At 54.2% G+C, this 17,822-nt stretch overlaps 1 protein-coding gene across 1 annotated transcript in view; it reads right to left on the bottom strand.

Moving 5' to 3' along the window:
- Positions 1-12,424: 12,424 nt before the first annotated feature.
- Tbc1d16 (TBC1 domain family member 16) overlaps positions 12,425-17,822 on the bottom strand; it is an 84,643-nt gene continuing 79,245 nt past the window's right edge. The window contains 1 exon segment of the mRNA XM_052757698.1: positions 12,425-17,111. Within this exon segment, the coding sequence (XP_052613658.1) occupies positions 16,863-17,111 (249 nt within the window). The 3' untranslated portion in view covers positions 12,425-16,862.

Below are 17,822 nucleotides of genomic sequence, written 5' to 3'. Positions count from 1 at the left end.
CATCTTCCTCAGCATCCCCATCTCTGCTGCTAACCCTGCTGCCAGGCTGTGGGCTCTTGGAAGTCATTCCATAAATGGGGAAGTTGAGGCCCAATGTCCTGAAAGCCAGAAAGGGCAGATGCAGCCTAGAACAGGTGAGTGCTTTGTGCAAGGTCACCTTTGTGCATTGTACCGCCAGAGAATCAGGTGCACACTTCCTTGTCCTGCATCAGCCTGACCCCTGACCCTGGAACACTAGAATCTAAAATGCCCTGGGACTCCCAGTGACAGGTACTAGACTCAGCAGTCCTCATAGGTGACCCTCTTATAGGTACTCTTATGTCAATTTTACAGTCAAGGAAACTGAGGCAGGAGGCACAGTCTTACGCCTTTACCTGCACAGCTGGAAACACACAGTTCAAATAGAGCCCAAGTTTCCTCTCTTGGCTCTTTTCATGTCTTTATAAAGTGTTGCAGGGGTGGGGTGGGCAGGGGCCTGGGAAGCGGCTCTGAGGTGGAGCACTCGCCTGGTTTATACAGGTCCATTCTATCCCTAGAACCACCACACAAGAACAAGAGTAGCTGGGTGGAGGTGGCTCACACCTTTAGTTTCAGCACTCTGGAGGCAAAGGCAGGTGGATCTCCGTGAGTTTGAGGTCAGCCTGGTCTACAGAGTGAGTTCTAGGACAGCCAGGGCTACACAGAGAAACCCTGTCTCAAAAAACAAACAAACAAACAAACAAACAAAAAACAAGACAAACAAAAAGAAGCAAAAGCAATAATGTGGAGAGATGGACCCATGGTTATGAGCATTCACTGTTCTTACAGAGGACCTAGGTTCGATTCCCAGCACCCACATGGGGGCTCACAACCATCTGTAACTCTAGTTCTAGGGGATCCAAAGCCATCTTCTGGACATACAGTCATCGAAAACAACCCTATCAAGTCACAGAGGACCTAGCTCCGCCAAAGGCTTGCCACGCAAGCACGAGGACCTGAGTTTGGATCCCCAGAACCTGCATATATCTAGATGTGGTGATGTGTATCTGTAATCCTACTGCTGGAGAGGCAGAGACAGGAGGATCACTGGGCCATGCTAGTCAGCTAGTCTTGCCCAATCTGTGAACTCTAGGCTCAAAACATAAGGTGGAGAACACAGGCAGAGACATGTGACATTGACCTATGGCCTCCACACACTTGTGCACAAGCACACAAACATGTGCCCATTCATATACCACACACCCACCTCCAAAATAACCCAAACAAAAAGACGAAGGGTCTGAACTGTCCAGAAGAGGCGAAAGCTTCTCCCAGAACATGGTTGACAGGCGCTGGAGGTGATGGGAATGAGGCAGACTGCCCCACGGAGGTGAGTTTCCTTCTAGGTGATGGGAATGCTCTGTGTAGACAGGTGATGGCCATGATGTGTTGTTGTTGTTTGTTTTTGCTCTTTTGGGGGCCTGCCATCCAGCTCCCAAATAAATCACACACGGAGGCTTATTCTTAATTATAAATGCCCAGCCTTAGCTTGGCTTATTTTTAGCCAGCTTTACTTAAATTATGCCATCTATCTTTTGCCTCTGGGCTTTTCCTTTTCTATTCCTGTATACCTTTTCTTTCCTTCTTACTCCATGGCTGGCTGTGTACCTGGGTGGCTGGCCCCTGGAGTCCTCCTCCTTCTCTGGCTACTTCTTTTTTTTTTCCTCCCAGATTTCTCCTTATATATATTCTCTCTGCCTGCCAGCCCCGCCTATCCTTTCTCCTGCCTCACTATTGGCCATTCAGCTCCTTATAAGACCATCAGATGTTTAGACAGTCACAATAATACAGCTTCACAGAGTTAAACAAATGCAACATAAACAAAAGTAACACACCTTAAATAATATTCTACGACAGCCATGCAAATCTGGATGTGCATGAATACCTTGCAATCACACACTTGAAAATAGCAAGTATGAAGTGAACTCTCCAGGGGCTGGAGAGATGGCTCAGGAATTAAGAGCACTTGATGCTCTTGCAGAAGACCTGGGGTCCATTCCCAGCACCAATATGGTGGCTCACAAACATCTGTAACTCCAGTCCCACGAGATATGATGCCCTCTTTTGACCTCCATGGGCACCAGGTACACTCATGCTGCACACACATGTAGACAAAATACTGGTATACGTGAAACAAAATAAACCAATCTTTAAAAAATACAAAGAAGGCAAGAGACCAGGTGGCCTACCAGCTCCGGTCTCTGCAGAAGTGGTCTGTGGTCACACTCCTAATTAAACAAACAAACAAAAAAACCCCCACAATTGCAATGAAATGCTGAGATATCTTCTCACCAGCAAGAGGGTTGCCTCCCTTAGGAAGCCTTCCCAGCAGACACCACCTGCCCTGGTGGCCCCCAAACACCACTGCATGTTCTTTGCTTGTTCATGCCATCTGTCTGCACTTGGCCAATAGCTGAAGCAAAAGGTCCTTGGATATTCACTCTGCAAAGTCTCCATTTGGGTCAGGCCCCTGCCTCATCATGCTGGGATCCACCTAGCAGCTCCTGGGCACTGTCCATTAACCCTGCCAGGTGTGATAAAAACAGGTCTCCCAGCTCCCTCAGACCCTGGTCCCCTCTTGGCAGCAGCTCCCGCAGGTCTAAGCTGAGCTTTCTTTGGCCTTTCAGGGTTTCCAGTGTCCCCTGGTAGACTCTGGCCCTGCTAGGCGGTGCTCCTCCACGCTTCCTTGTGCTGCTCAGAGAGGGGAGCTCACTGAGTCTCGGGTCCTTTCCTCGAGTGACTACAGGGACCCTCCATCAATTCTCAGATGATATGCTCTGTCTAGGAAAGGCCAAGCCTGTCCCTGTACTCAGGGCAGACAGGCACCCCTATAAAGGTTGTTCCCAGCCTGCCCTGTGGTCTGATATGATCTCCCCACTCAAAACTTGTCTAGCAGGAGCCCCAAACCTCTGCCTCTCGCCCAGAGGATAGTCTTTCCCATTGGCCTCGGCATCTTCTTTGGTGTAGAGGCTTAGCAGTTAGGGTCGTAGAGAGGCCTCCTAGCTCGTGCCCTGCTGGTGGGAAATGAGAGCAGCCACGGGCAAGTTCCTTTTCTTCTCCAGTTAACCACACCAGGAAGGCCCAGTGAGCCCGGAGACAAACAAGCGGCGCCGGCCAACACCAAGTCCTTGAAGATGTTGGCTTCGTCTGCCAGCTCTGTCCCAGGATGACGTTAAATTCTTCTGACCAGACTCCTGATTAGCTGGGGTTGGCCAGTGCATAGACAGGCACCAAGGACCAGGGAGTCGGGAGTCAGTGACAGCCTCTGCCCCCTGCACCAGGCACTGAAACTATGATGATTTCCGTATTCTGGCCAAGCCACCAGGGCCCCTGCCAAGTCCTCTGGGGCCACTGCCAGGTCCCTCCAGGAGCAGCAGCAGCAACTGCAGAACATTCTGAGAAATCCCCCCATGGGGTTTTCTCTAGAAGCCTTGTGAGGCAGGAAGTGCCTTGGGCTGGGCTGAAAGAGCAGGTGGCACCCAGAACTCTGGGGGAAGAACTCTCTCCAGGGGCCAGGCTAGAGACCGGAGGTAGCTTGAGAGGCCCAGCCAGGGCTTCTGCTTGCGGCCACACCCCCTGGCTGGCTGGATTCCACCCTGACCTATTTACGGAGCTGGCATCCTCAGAGTGAGGCACCAGGTCCACAGGGGCTGGACCAGCACGGGTCCAGGTCACTGACCTCAGGACATGGATACTGGCCCCTCACAGCAGCGGGTGACTCCCAAGTGTATCATCTGACGGTCTTTGCCACTTCCCACTCAGAAGAATCTACAGTAATTCTGCCACCCCAGAGTCATTCAGGCCCAGCCATGGTGGGGATAATAGTTACCAACTTATTCTATTTTGTCAAAACTGAATAAAAAAGAAACATTTGTGTTTAACAAGAAGCTGAATATTTTAAACACAGCTGGTAAGCAAGAGGCCTCCCAAAGACACAAGCAGTCACACTCTGAGATTTCCCTCTCTTGCCTCCCTGGTTACCTTCAGGGTCGGGTGAGGGCTTCTCTGCCACTTTCTCCCAAGCCCCCACTGCCCTTCAACTCAAGGACCACACTGTCACCTGAAAAAATGAATCACAATGGGACCCATTATAGTCCCAAAGCCATCAAAGAAAGAGAGAGGGCTGGGGGGTGTCCAGCAGTTCTGCCGCACCCGGGAGAAGCACAATCAGCCATTGTAGTAGTTAGAAGTTCCAGTGATAAGGACGGAGGCAGGAAAGGCAGCTGGGCCTCCTGAACCAACTGCAAAGCAGAATGGAAGGTTCAAGGACCCGAGATAGCAGAGACCAGGCCAGGGACGGCCCCTCCACCCCCACAGCAGCTCCGTGGATTCCTGTGCCTTTCTTTCTTTACGTCCTATGCCCTATGGGGGTCAGGACTCTGAGCTGGCACTAATCCAGAGTCAACTCTAAGCTGGCAGTCACTCACTGACTACCCGTGTCCTATTTGTGTCAGTATAGAGGGGAAACTGAGGCACAGGGAAGGCTGTCATTTGTAGGGCCTGAGCTTGGAGCTGTGGCTCAGGGCTTCCATCTGGCTGCACTGCTCTGGTCTCTGAGGCTGTCCCTTGCGCTGTCTGTGTAGGGACAGTGACAGCAGGCCTCCAGGCTTTTCACTTCCTCTCCCACGTCCACCTGAACACCTCTCTCTGTGAGTTCCCGGGGAACCCAGGCTGAGCTTCAGTGGGGATGGCTCTAGGCTCCAGGGGTTTTTCCAGGAACACCTACTCTTGTACTGAAAATCTGCCCCAATTTAAATCCAGCTGGTCAAGAGCAGCTGTGTGACCACAAGCAAATCACTTAGTCTCTCGGTACCTTAGTTTCCCAACCTGGGAAATGGGGGCGAGAACAGCTCTCCCTCTCGTGGCCATGACGAGGAGAGACTGAGAATTCTTGTCTAGGTTCTAGACCGTACAAGGTGCATCCCCAGCCCTTGACTTTGTAGATTGGTGCCACTCCAGGGTCCCCATTCTGTGTTTGCCAACGCTGGTGGCCAATGAGTCCTTGCTCCGGCCCTCTGGCTCTTACTGAGAGCAGGTGGCAGCCGGACTTCGAGACCACCGCTGTCAGGTGCTGCAGCCTTGTCCTTCGCTCCCTGTGAGTGGCTGAGGTGAGGGGTGGGGGCTGCTGGCTGGCAGTCAGTGAGCTCTGACAACCATGCCCCAGATGCATTCCAGTCTGCTGGCTTGGGGCCCCAGTCTGTCCCCCACCCAGTGTGGGGTCCCCTGGTCATCAGCCCCTGTCATTCTTCATTTCTCTAGGGCTCTCCTCGGAATGGAAGCCCAAAGCCAGAAGCCCCCCATCAGGACATGAGATCCCCCTCCTCCTAAGAGCCTTTCAGTCCCTACAAAGCTCCAGAGAAGCCCTTCCCTGGCCACTCCTCCAGCCCATCAAGGCCACTTACTAGCTCTGACACCCCTGCCCCTTCACTGAGAATTAAATCAGTTTAGGGGAGACATAACGACACTAATGTGTGAGCCCCTGCCTGTTGGGACCAGGGTCATTCAGCAGAGGGACCAGTCTGTATCCAGGGGCTTCTTGCTTTCATGCACCCCCTAGCCAGAGCAGGGGCTTCTGGGCATAGGATGGCGCTACTGGAGACCTGAATGTCTCAGAGCCATAGAGGGTGGCAATGTCCCTGAGCTGGGTCAGGCCCTGGTGGCCTTCTAGGTCTGGGATGTCTTCCATCGTATGCCCCTGTGTCCTCAGCCCTTGCTGGGCAGGACCCTTGTCCCTGCTGTGGTTTGATTATGAACTGGAGCCAGTCATTCTATAGCTGAGTGACCACACCATGCCCACTCTGCCCCCTTTGCTCATCTGAGAGACAACCTAGAGGTACGGGGTAAAAGGCTTCCCAACCCCTGCGCCTGGTCGGTCACACCTTCTCATACCTGTGATCAGGTTGCCTCAGCCTATGGTGGTGGTCGGGCTCGGAGATAGTTACTTGTATTGAGGCTTTGGGATGGGACGGTGCTTGACTATCCTCTGAGCCAAACAACAGCCATGCTGGGGTGTTCAGTTGTGTTCTCTTGCAAAAGATTGTCTCAGCTGGGCTTGTTGATGGTTTATACCGCCCTCCTGAGGGCTGGGCAGGGTCACCCGAGTTTCCAGCCACACCCTATCACATTGCATAGGACACCACCCCAACTGTACATGGGAAGGGCTAGGGTATATAGGCCAAGGTAGACTAAGGGGCTCTATCTATATAGCTATGGGAAAGCCATCGTCCCTGCTGAGTGCTGGCTTTGGGGGAAAGAACACCCACACCCCTGATATAACCCCTCGTTTGTGCTCTTTAAAGAAAACCCAATAAACTCCTTGGTTCCCCAGATGAACTTCGGTGAGAACCTGCTTCCTTAGGAGGAGGGGTGGACATTATTTATGTGTCCCCCTGGGAACGAATTATAGCAACAGATGGAGACACTTAGGAGACCTTCATCCAGCCCCTCTCTATAGGACACTTTTCAAGGACTCAGATGCTAGTCCTCTGGCTGCCACAAGATATCACTGAGCGCAGGCACAGGGGACTAGTTATGGGTTAGTTCTCTGTGTTCTGGAAGCAAGTTGGAGAGCTATGTGCTATTACTGTCCATATGCGGACGGTTCTGGCTATGTGTAGAAAGCAACTCCTGTCTTCCCGATCTCCCTTGATGGTCTGCAAACAGACTCTGCCGGGGTGGGGGTAGGGGTAGGTTCCTAATCTTTTTTTTTTTTTTCCAGACAAGGTTTTATATAGACCAGAGTGGTCTCAAATTCGATATGAAGCTGAGGATAATCTTGAACTTCTGATCCTTCTGCCTCTACCTCCAAATTGCTGGAATTGCAGGTACACTGGGTATCAGACTCAGGGCTTTGTGCACGCCAGGCAGGCTGTCTACGATCTGAGCTACACCCCAGCCCCCCAGGGGTCTTCAAGCAGACTCTGTGCCTGAGGACCAATCTTATCAACATATTTCTGTCTCTTTTACGATCTGTGTACCCTGGCATGTGTCCATATTAGGGGTGCTTTTCCTCCAATCAGACAGTATTTGCTGACCCCTCAGGAGGGCCCTAGTTTATTAATTTATTATCCTGCAAAGACCCAAGAGGCTGCTGCAGGCACCAATCTGCCGCTTATACAAAGATGGCATCTGAGGCCCGGAAAGGGCAGGTGTGAGCGATCTCCAAGGCCATTCTGAGAGTTCAGTGAGCTCCCTGCTCCTCACTCCTAGGGGCACAGACAATGGCTGCTGGACCTCCTGCCTTCTTGAAGTACTCGATGTTATTTCTAAGGCCTTTGGAATACTCTGGTGTGCCCTCCTGTGAGTGTTGCCTTGGAGAGTACTTGGTGTGAGGTGGTGGGGTGGCCATCTGCAGGGAGGTACCCATCTGCCTCAAAGGAGGAGGTGCCCACCATGGCACTCTTCAGGCCCAGAAGCCCAGTATTCCCTGTACAGGCTCCATCCCCAAGGGCTGAGGCAACACTCGAGCCAGAGCCAGACTAGGCTAAGCATCAGCTGACCAAGGAGGCTGTGGGGCTGGCTTTTTTTGTCCAAGCTTCTTGTCCCCACCTTCTCCTGCTGTCTTGGCCAAAGAATGCCACTACCTCTTAAGAGTGACCATAGTTCCAATTTTAAGGATGGTTGTGCTTCTCCCTGAGAAGAGACCCCGTGGGTGACAACTGTCCAGACCACAAGGTCAGGCACAGGCCCAACTCCAGAGTCCACGAGGACTACGCTCAAGGCAGCTGCCTGTAGCCCCATGGTACATGTGCTGACTTGCTGTAGGGGCAGGAAGAGGTCAAGTTTGGTGGTGTCCTTCAACAGTTCTGTGCCCAGCTGCTCATCCCACCCAGGGACAGACAATGGTGGCTCCTGACACTTGGTACTCTTTGAGGCCTAAGAAGTTTCTTTTCTGTCACTACAGGACTTAAGGCCCCATGTGTCTGTCGGGTTCCATAAGGACAGACAGACAGGGAAGGTCCACTGAAGGCGAGGTGTCCTGGCTGCAGCTGGTTCCTGGGGGTGGTGCTTAGGAGTGGGGTGGAGCAGGGCTGGGGAGACCCAGAGGGGGCTGGAGCCAGAGGCCTGCTTTCCTCCTGGAGGGGGAGGTCTGCGGATACTTTCAGGCCTCCAGGACAGTATGGTTTTCAGGGCTGTGGGCTTGCACAGGGTCCTTGTAACAAGACTCTCCCCAGTTCCCTGCATCATGAGTTATTAATACTTACCTGGAACGCACCTGCTATGGTTAGATGGAGGGTGTTCCTCTCCTCCCCTTCTCCCTCAGCTGAGTCCCCAGGCTCCCAACTCAAGAAGACCCAGTCCCTCTGCTGCCCTGACACTCGCACTTTTAGGACCCTGGTCCTTACTTTGTAGGCCCCCTGCACACGGCGGCTCTGTGGTGGCGTGTGTGATGACGTGCAAGGTAGGATGAGCACACTGGGTATGAAATCAGAAGTCGCCATAAGGGTCTCTGTAGAGCAGAGCATGGGATGGTGAGGGAAGGCAGTCTTTTTCGTGGAAGTCCCAGAGTCCCGAAGAGTCCCTAAAAGTCCTCGGGAAGATGTTATGTCTTGATGTGCCCAAGTACCATCCTAAACCCTTGGTTCAGACAGGGTTTTGGGTGAAGATCTTGCCTGGCCCTTCCCAGAAGCCAGGGCTAGTGAGAAGCCCAGGCCTTGCAGGTTTGACTGCTGATGAATCCCACCGTGCTCTGTGTCTTATGCAGAAGTGTGGCTGGCATCTGTCAAGTGAACGGGAGCTGAGAGGGGTCGGGGAGGCCAGTGCAGCCCTCTAGCCCTCTTCCTGGCAAAGCACCCCCCCTGCCTACCTCCCTCAGTGGAGTAACCTCTATGGAGCTCTGGAACTATGAGGTTGGGGAAACCCAACGCTCGTTGTACACACCCCCACACACCCACACACACTCATCTCTGTCGGTACGGAGGTTCTGAGCAAAAGTCCCAGCCAGGGCCAGGCTTATCTGGTGAGCCATAGTTGAACTGCAGTCCTCTTTGGGGATACCCCAGCAACTGTGTTATTCTTGAGGGGAGAGCTGTGGTCCTTCTACTCAGCCTGCAAATCTGCAGCATCTTGGGGGAGCACTGTGGCCACTGTGAAGGAAGGGGGAGCCCAGGCAGAAAGCAGGCAGGACCTTCACTTCCAACCTTCCTGTGGGTACCTGCAGGCACATTTGTCCCAGCCAAATTCTGTCCCTGTTACCTGGATCCTGTCCCTGGTGGAAATGGCGGATCTCATCTGCAAGCATCCAGGCCCCCTGGACACTTGTGCAACTAGCCCCCACCATTTCAGGGTCACTGATCACACCCCTGAAACTCCATTTATGCTTGACTGCCTGAGGCAGGCAGTCCTGTGTGTGGCCAATCAAACAGGAAGACCCAAGAGTGGGGAAACGCTCCATCTAAATGAACCATTTGGCACAGTCGGACATTTCCCAGGACTCCACCAGGGTGCTGGCTTTGGGAAAATAAGAGCCTAAACTTCTGGTGGAAGAGGTCTGAGCCTGCTTTGGAGGGGCACCCGGGTGGTCTGTAGGCTCCGTGCCTTATTGCTACAGCCTGCAATAGTGGCAGGAGGAGGTTGGAAGGGAGGGACTCAGCCTGGGGCTGTCATGCAGGTCGGTCCTTCCTTCCACAACCGCCCCAGATGTGCTAACAGTGGACCTCCAGCACAGTTCAGTTTTTCAAGTGGACTGGATTCCCTCTCATGGATGGAAACATGGGGATGCAGAACTCTCTGAGTTCAGAAGCCAGAGTGTCTTCACCTAGCATCTCTACACGTGGGTGGACCCTGCGGGCTAGCGGGTGGAGCCTCCATTGGCTGCAACCTCTCCTGGTCATGGCTGAGCCACACCCAGAGCGCTGGGCTCTGGGGGAAGATGGACAGGATGTTTCTGGGACAGACAACCTGCAGACTCCCTTTGCCCCCTTGGCAGTGACTCCAGCAGCTGCAAGTCTCTTTGTCCAGGACTCTCCACAAGAAAAGCAATGTGGAGAGTCCACTACCGGGTGCTCCCTCTGCAACCAACACTTGGCAGCGTTGACTCCCTCGCAGTCTTCCTTTGAAATAAGTCTGCCCTTTGCCTTCTGGTGTTCTTTCTGCTAACTGTGTGTTGCTCTCATCCTCTGCAGATGGTATTCACATGCTGGCCACAGCTCTTAATTGAACCACCCAAAGCCCTGGCCTCTCACTCTACCAAGAGGGCCCCACCCTGGCCCCTGGCCACAGCCGCTGCTGTATGTGCTGTGTGCATTCCCTGTTGCCTTGCAGCCAAGAGACACCCTGGCCTGGGTGTCTTTTTCTACTGCATCTGCGCATGGCTGCTTATGGCCAGGGACAAGTGATCTTCCTCCTAAATGTGTCTCAGTTCAGAGGGCACTCCCGTTTTGTGGCAGAGGGTGGCTAGAGCCGGGTGCTGTCCCCACTAGGGACTCTGTGTCCTCAAGGCACCCTCCTCTCAGCCTCATGGACTTGGAAGTCTGTCATCCATGATAATGTGAAGCGTCCTCTTCTGCCTGGGGTCGAATAACCGGAAGAGTCTGGCCTAAGACCTACTCTCCTGTTTGGACATGAAACAGCTTTTATACACTGTTTAAATCCCTGCCCCTCCCCACCTCACACACACACAGGAATCAGAGAGCTGTAACTCTCCTGAGATGTAGAAGGAGGACACAGGTGGAGAGGTGGAGAGCCGGCCGTCCCTTTTGAAATGTAGGAATGTTAGAATCTGGATGTCCCAGACCTGGCCAGCGGTAGGTGTCCTCTGGTCTTGTCCTTTTGGAGGGCAGCTGCTTGGTAACAGAGAAAGAGCAGGCCTGAGACTCCTCATCATGGAGGATCTGCTGAGATGCTCTTCCCCTGTCAAGGTGAGACACAGGCGTGTTGGTGCCCGGGCACCAGAGACTGGGTGACTCTGTGACAGTGAGGGTCCGTGTGGAGTTCAGGGTGTGCTCGGCAAATGATCCACTTTTTCTGGACTCTCAGCTTGTGAGGCAATGGAGGAGGACCCTCGTAACCAGGACGGCTCTGGAGAGATGGGATTTAGCTGTGGTGAGGGGAGGCATGTAATGAACCATTACTGCTCGGGGCTGTAGAAGGGGGCCCAAGGTGCTGTGGGGATGGGGAGGTCAAGGTTTGCCTAGTTGAAGGAAGAGAGGAGTGGACGGTCTTGTCTATGTGAGTCTCACAATGTGGGACATGTGTCCCAGGCCCTAAGGAACGCCACACAAGTCCACACTATTTCAATGGGCTGTGACTGCCCAGTCTGTAGCTCAAAATGGGAATAATCTTGGGCCTCGGCCCCCTGTGGGACTGGCCTATGAGGGCGGGTGAGGAGAAGTGACTTCTGTTCCTTGGATCCATGCCACCCTCCACAGAGACACAGGCCTCAGAGATGCTGAGGCTGGGAGCACCCGGCTGGCTACCTCCTGTCCCTTTGGCCACCGGTCACCACCAGCACCCCAGTGACAGTGCAGCTTCTCTTCCAAGGCCGGCTGGGCCAGCGGCCCTCCTGCTTCCAAGTGGATGGAGGCATCTCTACAGGGAACGAGCCTCTAACACCCTCATGAGCTGACTCTCTGGGCTGAGCTGGCACCTTCCAATGCTCACCAGGGCACACTGGGCATGAACATGTCCAAGCCAAGGACAGGTAGGTAAAAGGTGGGCAGACCTTTGACACAGGACTATCAGGCTACTCACCTCCTGGCCCCTCTAACCTCTGCGGGGGCACACCAGTACATACATAAGTCACGTGGAAGCAGCTCAAAGTTCCAACAGGTGCTTCAGGTGAAGACTGGAGTTCCCACCCCATTTGTTCCAGAAGCTTCTATAGAGCCCAGAGAGACCCTACATGTCTTCTCATCACCCCTTGGCTCCATGTCCTGATGACTGGCTCCCAGTGCTGGTAAGACAGCAAGACCCCAGTGACGATGCTTGAATTTCCCCTTTAACGCCCAGCCTACACCCACCAAGTTTCAATATACTGATTGTCTCCCAAAGGAAGTACACACAGGCTGACTCGGACTTTTCCTGAGACAGGAACAGGGCATCTAAGGCCCTGTCAAATACTGTTTCCAGGCATTGGGTAACCTGGGATCCATGTGCTCCGAGCTAATGGTCATGAGGCCCATAAAGCACTCCTGAGTTCTCCAAGTCACTTCTCTCCACTGCCAGGCCCAGCATGACCTTCTGGCCATGTCCCTGGCCTTCCCAGAGCCAGGCCTGCTGACCCTCCCTTTGGGTTCTGCCTCTCAGGCCTCACCAGCTCCCCTCCCCAGTGATCTCAGACCAGTCAAGGAGCTGGGCAGGCTGGCCACATCTAAAGGCCTCATACCTCTTCCACAGGGCCTCTCTGCCCAGCCCTAGAGCCAGACCTGGTCTGACCTGGCCACTTCTCTGAAGACGTCGGACCATGTGTGTGGCAATACTATTTTATTTACTTTGTGTGGAATCCATGAGAGTCATGATTCACAAGGATCATGTGACCAGCCCTGACCTTGATCAGAAGGAAACTGCTTAAAAAAAACAAAACACATCAGAGAAACGAATCACTTGCCGTAGACATCGGCAATGGGGATATTTCATTACTTTAAAAACAAAACAAAATACACAAAAAACTCTCTTCCTTATCTTCAAAGTGTGGAAGAGAGACAGTCATGTGACTTGACCTCTGCGAACCTGAACCGCCAGCCTCCCGCCTGGAACTGAACGGCGGTGGTGGGCATCTGCATGCGGCTGTTCAGGAAGTGCAGCGTCCTCATGAAAGGATCTTCCCTGCCGTGGGCGAGGCCGTCCACGGACGAGCACATGCACACAGACAGGCGCAGGCCAAGACCGCTGAGGTGGCTCTGTGGCTCACTTTTCTTCAGGGTAGGCGTGGGTGGCACAGAGTGAATTTCAGAGGAGGTACAGAGGTTTGCCCTCTGCAGAGGACACACAGAAACGTGGATGCATGGGAGAGGCATGGGTTTGCTGACTCCAAACCAGGGAGAGCACTCGATGGGAGCGGATAGCCCATCTTGGTCACTGCTGCGGAAGGCTAAGGCCAGGGGGCTCTTCCCTGAGTGGCAGGTGAGGTCCCTGGGCACCCCTGTGGCAGCCTTTACAACAAAATCCCCAGACAGTCTTTTGAAGGAGGCTGGCTCACCTTTTATGGGCGAGGAAATGGCTTAGGGGAACCCTTCACTCCCTGCCAGGGAAGCTCTGGGGAAACTGGCTTCTTAGGTTTGGGTGGTTCCCTCTAGTCCAGGTTAGCCCAGGACAAAATGCAACACAACCTCTTTAGAAACACAAGACTACTGTCCAGAGGCTGCTCGGCTCTTCAGGGACTCCAGGGATCTGTCAGGTCTAGCCTCAGGCTAGCCAGCTTCCTCGTGTCCCCTTGGTAGCCCACCTCTAACCCAGGCTATACTCTGTGTAAGTTTTCCAGGGGACTTGCCATCTTTCTCCCTCCTGGGCAGGGTGGCCTCCAGGGATCTCTGCCAGGCCCCTCCCTCTGTCTGGCCAGCCCCGGATGTCCCTGACAACCCCAGCCTGACTACAGCGGAAGGAGCCTACATAGTGGAGGCCACAGGTGGATGGGTTCCTGGCACTGTGGGGGCTGATCTCCATCTGAATTAATTTTGTCAAACATGAAGCAGATGGGGTGGGTGTTTTGCTCAGTGAGGCAGTACACTTGCCTAGCATGTGTGGGCCCCACGTTCCACAGACTGCCCCCTTGGCACAGCAAAAACAAAACAGGAATACAGGCAAGAGGGCAGGGGAACGTTTTAGGAGCTGACCCCTGATCTAGCCGGCAATCCTCTCCCCATTTCCTATTACCATCCTCTCTCCGTGCCCAGGGCCGTCAAAGGCACCAGCTCCAGGAGACCCTCTTTGGGCTGCCTTCCTCCCATGCAGCAAGGGCTTCATACCACTTTTAGCAAAGACTCAGAAGCCAAGACCAAACTCTTCCCCTCCTGAATTTAACCTGCTCCGCTCCCTGACCCCCACTGGTCAGGAACCACATAGCTCCATCTACAGAGGCGGGCCAGGCCTCCTGGCTGGCACTTGAGGTGGAACTCTCTGGGGAAGCAGTGTCTTCTCTGTACCCAGTGAGGACCCTGGCCCAGGTGGAGGAGCACACATTCTTCTCCAACGCCGACATCTCCTCTTGCTTCCACGCCCTCCCCAACACTGTCCCTTCTACTTGGAGAGTGAGTCAGAAATGAGTAACCCTTTCCAAGGTGGGCATCATGCCTCCCCAGTGCCGGCACACACGCACATATCACAGGTGTCCTTCTCTATCAGAGCCCCGGTGACACTAGGCAACGTCGTCAGCACAGACATTAGTGGTGGAGCATGCGCACACAGGCGTGCTGGTCAACAGCATTAAGTGTCATTTTAAAAAATGGGTTAAATAAGCCTCGTGGCCAAGGGATGGTGTGCGGGCTGATTACCCATGATTTGTATGTCCTGGCGGTGGGAAGGCTAGAAGTCTAATGACTGAATTATCACCCTAATGCCTTTTGCTGGCTGGGAATAATCCTGGGGTAACAGCTGCCACAGGGTATTTGGCTGGTCTCCTCTAATTGCATCCAGATTAAGGTTGCTGTGCTCCGCGTGCGGGGCCTCCCCACTCCTCAGAGCAGAGCAGGGCTCAGGGAGCCCACACACCATGTCCGTCCGGCTGCAGAGGCCCCAGCTGGCTTAATGCTGCAGGTAACACCAGGATCCAGTAGTCCACGGGACTAGGGGGGATACCTGGCACAAGGCTGTCACTGACCATTCTGGGTCGGGTCTCGGGAGCAATGGGAGCTAGAGATTCTTGCTCTCTAACTGAGACTCTCCAGGGTGAGTGAATCCCTGGACTGCTCCCCCTGGCCCCACCCCAACACAGCAGAGTGGGTGTGAAGGAGATGGGGTGCAGCCCAGGAGTGTGATCTTGGGAGGGGGAGGGTAGGAGCTGGCTCCTCCTCCCTGGGAAAGGGGTGATCTGTACCTAGATTTCCTGGGGTGGTAGGCAGACGGGACCCCTCTGAATTACCAGGCTTCTGCTACACGATTGCTGAGAGAAGCCCAGAGCTCGCTTCCCCAACATCATGGCTTCGGCCGGGCAACCTGCTTTGCCCCTCAGGTGGTCAGCAAGTGTGCTACCCACCAACACTTAGAAAAACACCGCACGTTCCTGCCTCTACCATCAGGGGGTGACCCAAGACCCAGAGGCCAGTGCTGCCACCCGCCCCCAACGAGACTTCAGAGATGGTGACCTCAGAAGAGAGTGAGCAATCCCATCCAAGACCAGAACCACCCAGCCTAGACTGCTGACCCAAAGCTGTGTGTGCCAGCTTGGTGCACGTGGTTCTAGCCACTGAGGCTGTGTCCCGTATACTGTTACTGTGGTGCTGGACAGCGGATGTGCCTGCTTGTGGCCCTAGCTTCCAGAAAGGTCAGGAGCTAGAACAGAAAGCAAGTGGGATAAAAAGGCCACTCTCAGGACTTCACAGTTGCCCATAATGGAGAGTACCTCCAAGACCAGGACACTCTCTACCAAAGGCTCTTCCTACAAGGACCCACATCCTCAAACATGCCTCAGAGAAGGGGCGGGCTCATGGAGAAGGGGACTGGCTGTGTGAGACCTCGTCTTTCATTCTATCAGCTCCCTTTAAACGTGGCGGCACCGTCCTGCAGTGCCACTCTCAGTGAGAAAAGCCAGTAGCAGGGCGGGCACCTCCGCCCACCCTTGCCCCTGCATTCCCACAAGGATTCAGCCCTTGATGGAGGGTTCAAGGCTCCTTGCTTGCACCAGCTTTGGGGACACTGGCTAGGAATGCTCTGGAACACACCTTTATCCAACCACAACCCTCAGCTTTAGAGGGTGGAGTGTGGAGGTTGACCTTTTTCTTCTTAAGAGGCAGAGCACCCCAGTGTTGCTCAGCCAGCAGAGACGCCCCCTTGCATAACAGGGACCCAGGTCCTGCATGGAGGCGGGAGGCACCTCCACAGCTCTTTCAGATGCCTCTGTCTTGGCTGAGGATTTATATACCCCCTTCCCCAGGACCAAGCATTTTCTCTTTAGAGGACCTCATGGTTGCACATACCACACCCCTCAACCCATTTAGGCTCCAGTTGGTTGCTGTTTTTGGGAGAGGGGAAAAACCTCAGATCCTAAGGGGAGGACCCCAGTGAGAGGTACATCTGACACTTGTCCACCAGCCCGTGCCTCTGGCTCAGGGTGGACATGTCCTTCCCAACACTCACATGGACACTGTGGGAAGCTCAGGTCTGAACATCTGTTCTCTCTCTCTCTCTCTCTCTCTCTCTCTCTCTCTCTCTCTCTCTCTCCTCCTCTCTCTCTCTCTCTCTCTCTCTCTCTCTCTCTCTCTCTCTCTCTCTCTCTCTCTCTCTCTCTCCTCTTTCTTTTTTGGACTGGTGTCTTCACACCGGCCTTACAGCTGTGACCAGGAAGCTTCAGAAATATGCTTGACTCACTCAGGACAGTGCTGCTCCTCTGTGCCCCTTGGTGCTGATGTGAGGGTGAAGCCTCTTCTAGACCCTGCTTTGCCGCAGCTCCGTGGAGGGACTCGGGGCTCTGCTGGAATCCCCCAGCCAGCCAGCCAGCAGCCTGTATTCCAGCGCGGTAGCCAGACATCCTGGGCCAGCCTTTCAGGAGCTGAATTCTCGGCACATCTGATACCTGCTGTCACTTCTAGAGTCTGATTCCGTCATCATGGTGACAAGGTTCTCTTCACATTGGCCAGAGGCCTTTCCTTGTATTTCTAGATTCTGTTCCCTCCATGTCCATCCCCACCCCCTCCCACTTGCCCAGGACCTCAGGGAGTTGCTCTTGCTCCGTGTCAAGGGCAGAGGCTTTCCTATCTGCGGAAACCAAAGGCCTCCCGCGGTGCCTTCGGGCCCTTCTTGCCTTCTCTTGTGGGCTTGGGTGATGGCATCTCCATTGTGCCCCCATAGGGACAGTTCTCTGAGCCCGGGTGGTGGCCGGCACACTCCACAGCTGGCATGTACCCACTGTCCCACATGCCTGTCCCACACAGCTTACACAGGTCATGTAGGCTGCAGGGGATCCGTGGCAGAAGGCGGAACTGGTACAGGAGACTCCTGGCCTGCAGAGAGAGGAAAGACTAAGGGGACAGCCAGGCCATCGGGACACAAGGGAATAGTGGAAGAGCATGGAAGCAAGGGCCACACCCACGGGCTCTCTACGTGGGACAGTACAGTGGCCTGGGTCTTCACTGGCTGCCAAAAGGGACCATGAGATACGTGGGCAGTCGAAGGCACAAAAGTCCCAAATGACAGAGAGGGTGACAGGAGTCAGAATAAGGACCCCACACAGCCCTTCCTGTCCTTGCAGGACCCCTCCAACCCAGACCCAATCCCTGCTGGATAGTAGAAGGCCCTGTACTCTGCCCCTGCCTCACAGAGCTACCTGCGCCCCTGCAAGGTCTGTCTGGGGAGTCCAGTGCAGTGATGGGTCTGAGGACTCCTTCTCTTCCCCATGGACCACCAGAGGACTGGAATTCAAAGCACTGGAGGCTAGACTGTGGGAAGCAGGAGGTGGCTGAGATTCAAGGTCCCCTTTCTTCCAGCCATGGATAAGAAGCTACGTCCACCCTAGGCTCTGCCTATTCTTCCTCAGTTTCCTAGCTCTGGACTGGAAGGAGGCACTCCTGGGTGGGAACTGGCTGGGCATTTATGCTTTGTAGACAAAAGAAGCTGTGTCCAGTAATAGCCCCCTAAGGACCATGGGGACAACGTAGAGACTGGGCTGATGAGGGTGCATCAGGTGCCAATCCCCACAGACTTCATAGAGAAAG

Source organism: Peromyscus californicus, unplaced genomic scaffold (assembly GCF_007827085.1).
Source record: "Peromyscus californicus insignis strain IS unplaced genomic scaffold, ASM782708v3 Scaffold_3__1_contigs__length_106647218, whole genome shotgun sequence".
Taxonomy (NCBI): Eukaryota; Metazoa; Chordata; class Mammalia; order Rodentia; family Cricetidae; genus Peromyscus; species Peromyscus californicus.
Note: the sequence above shows the minus strand (reverse complement) of the source record. Positions and strands in the feature narration are given on the sequence as shown.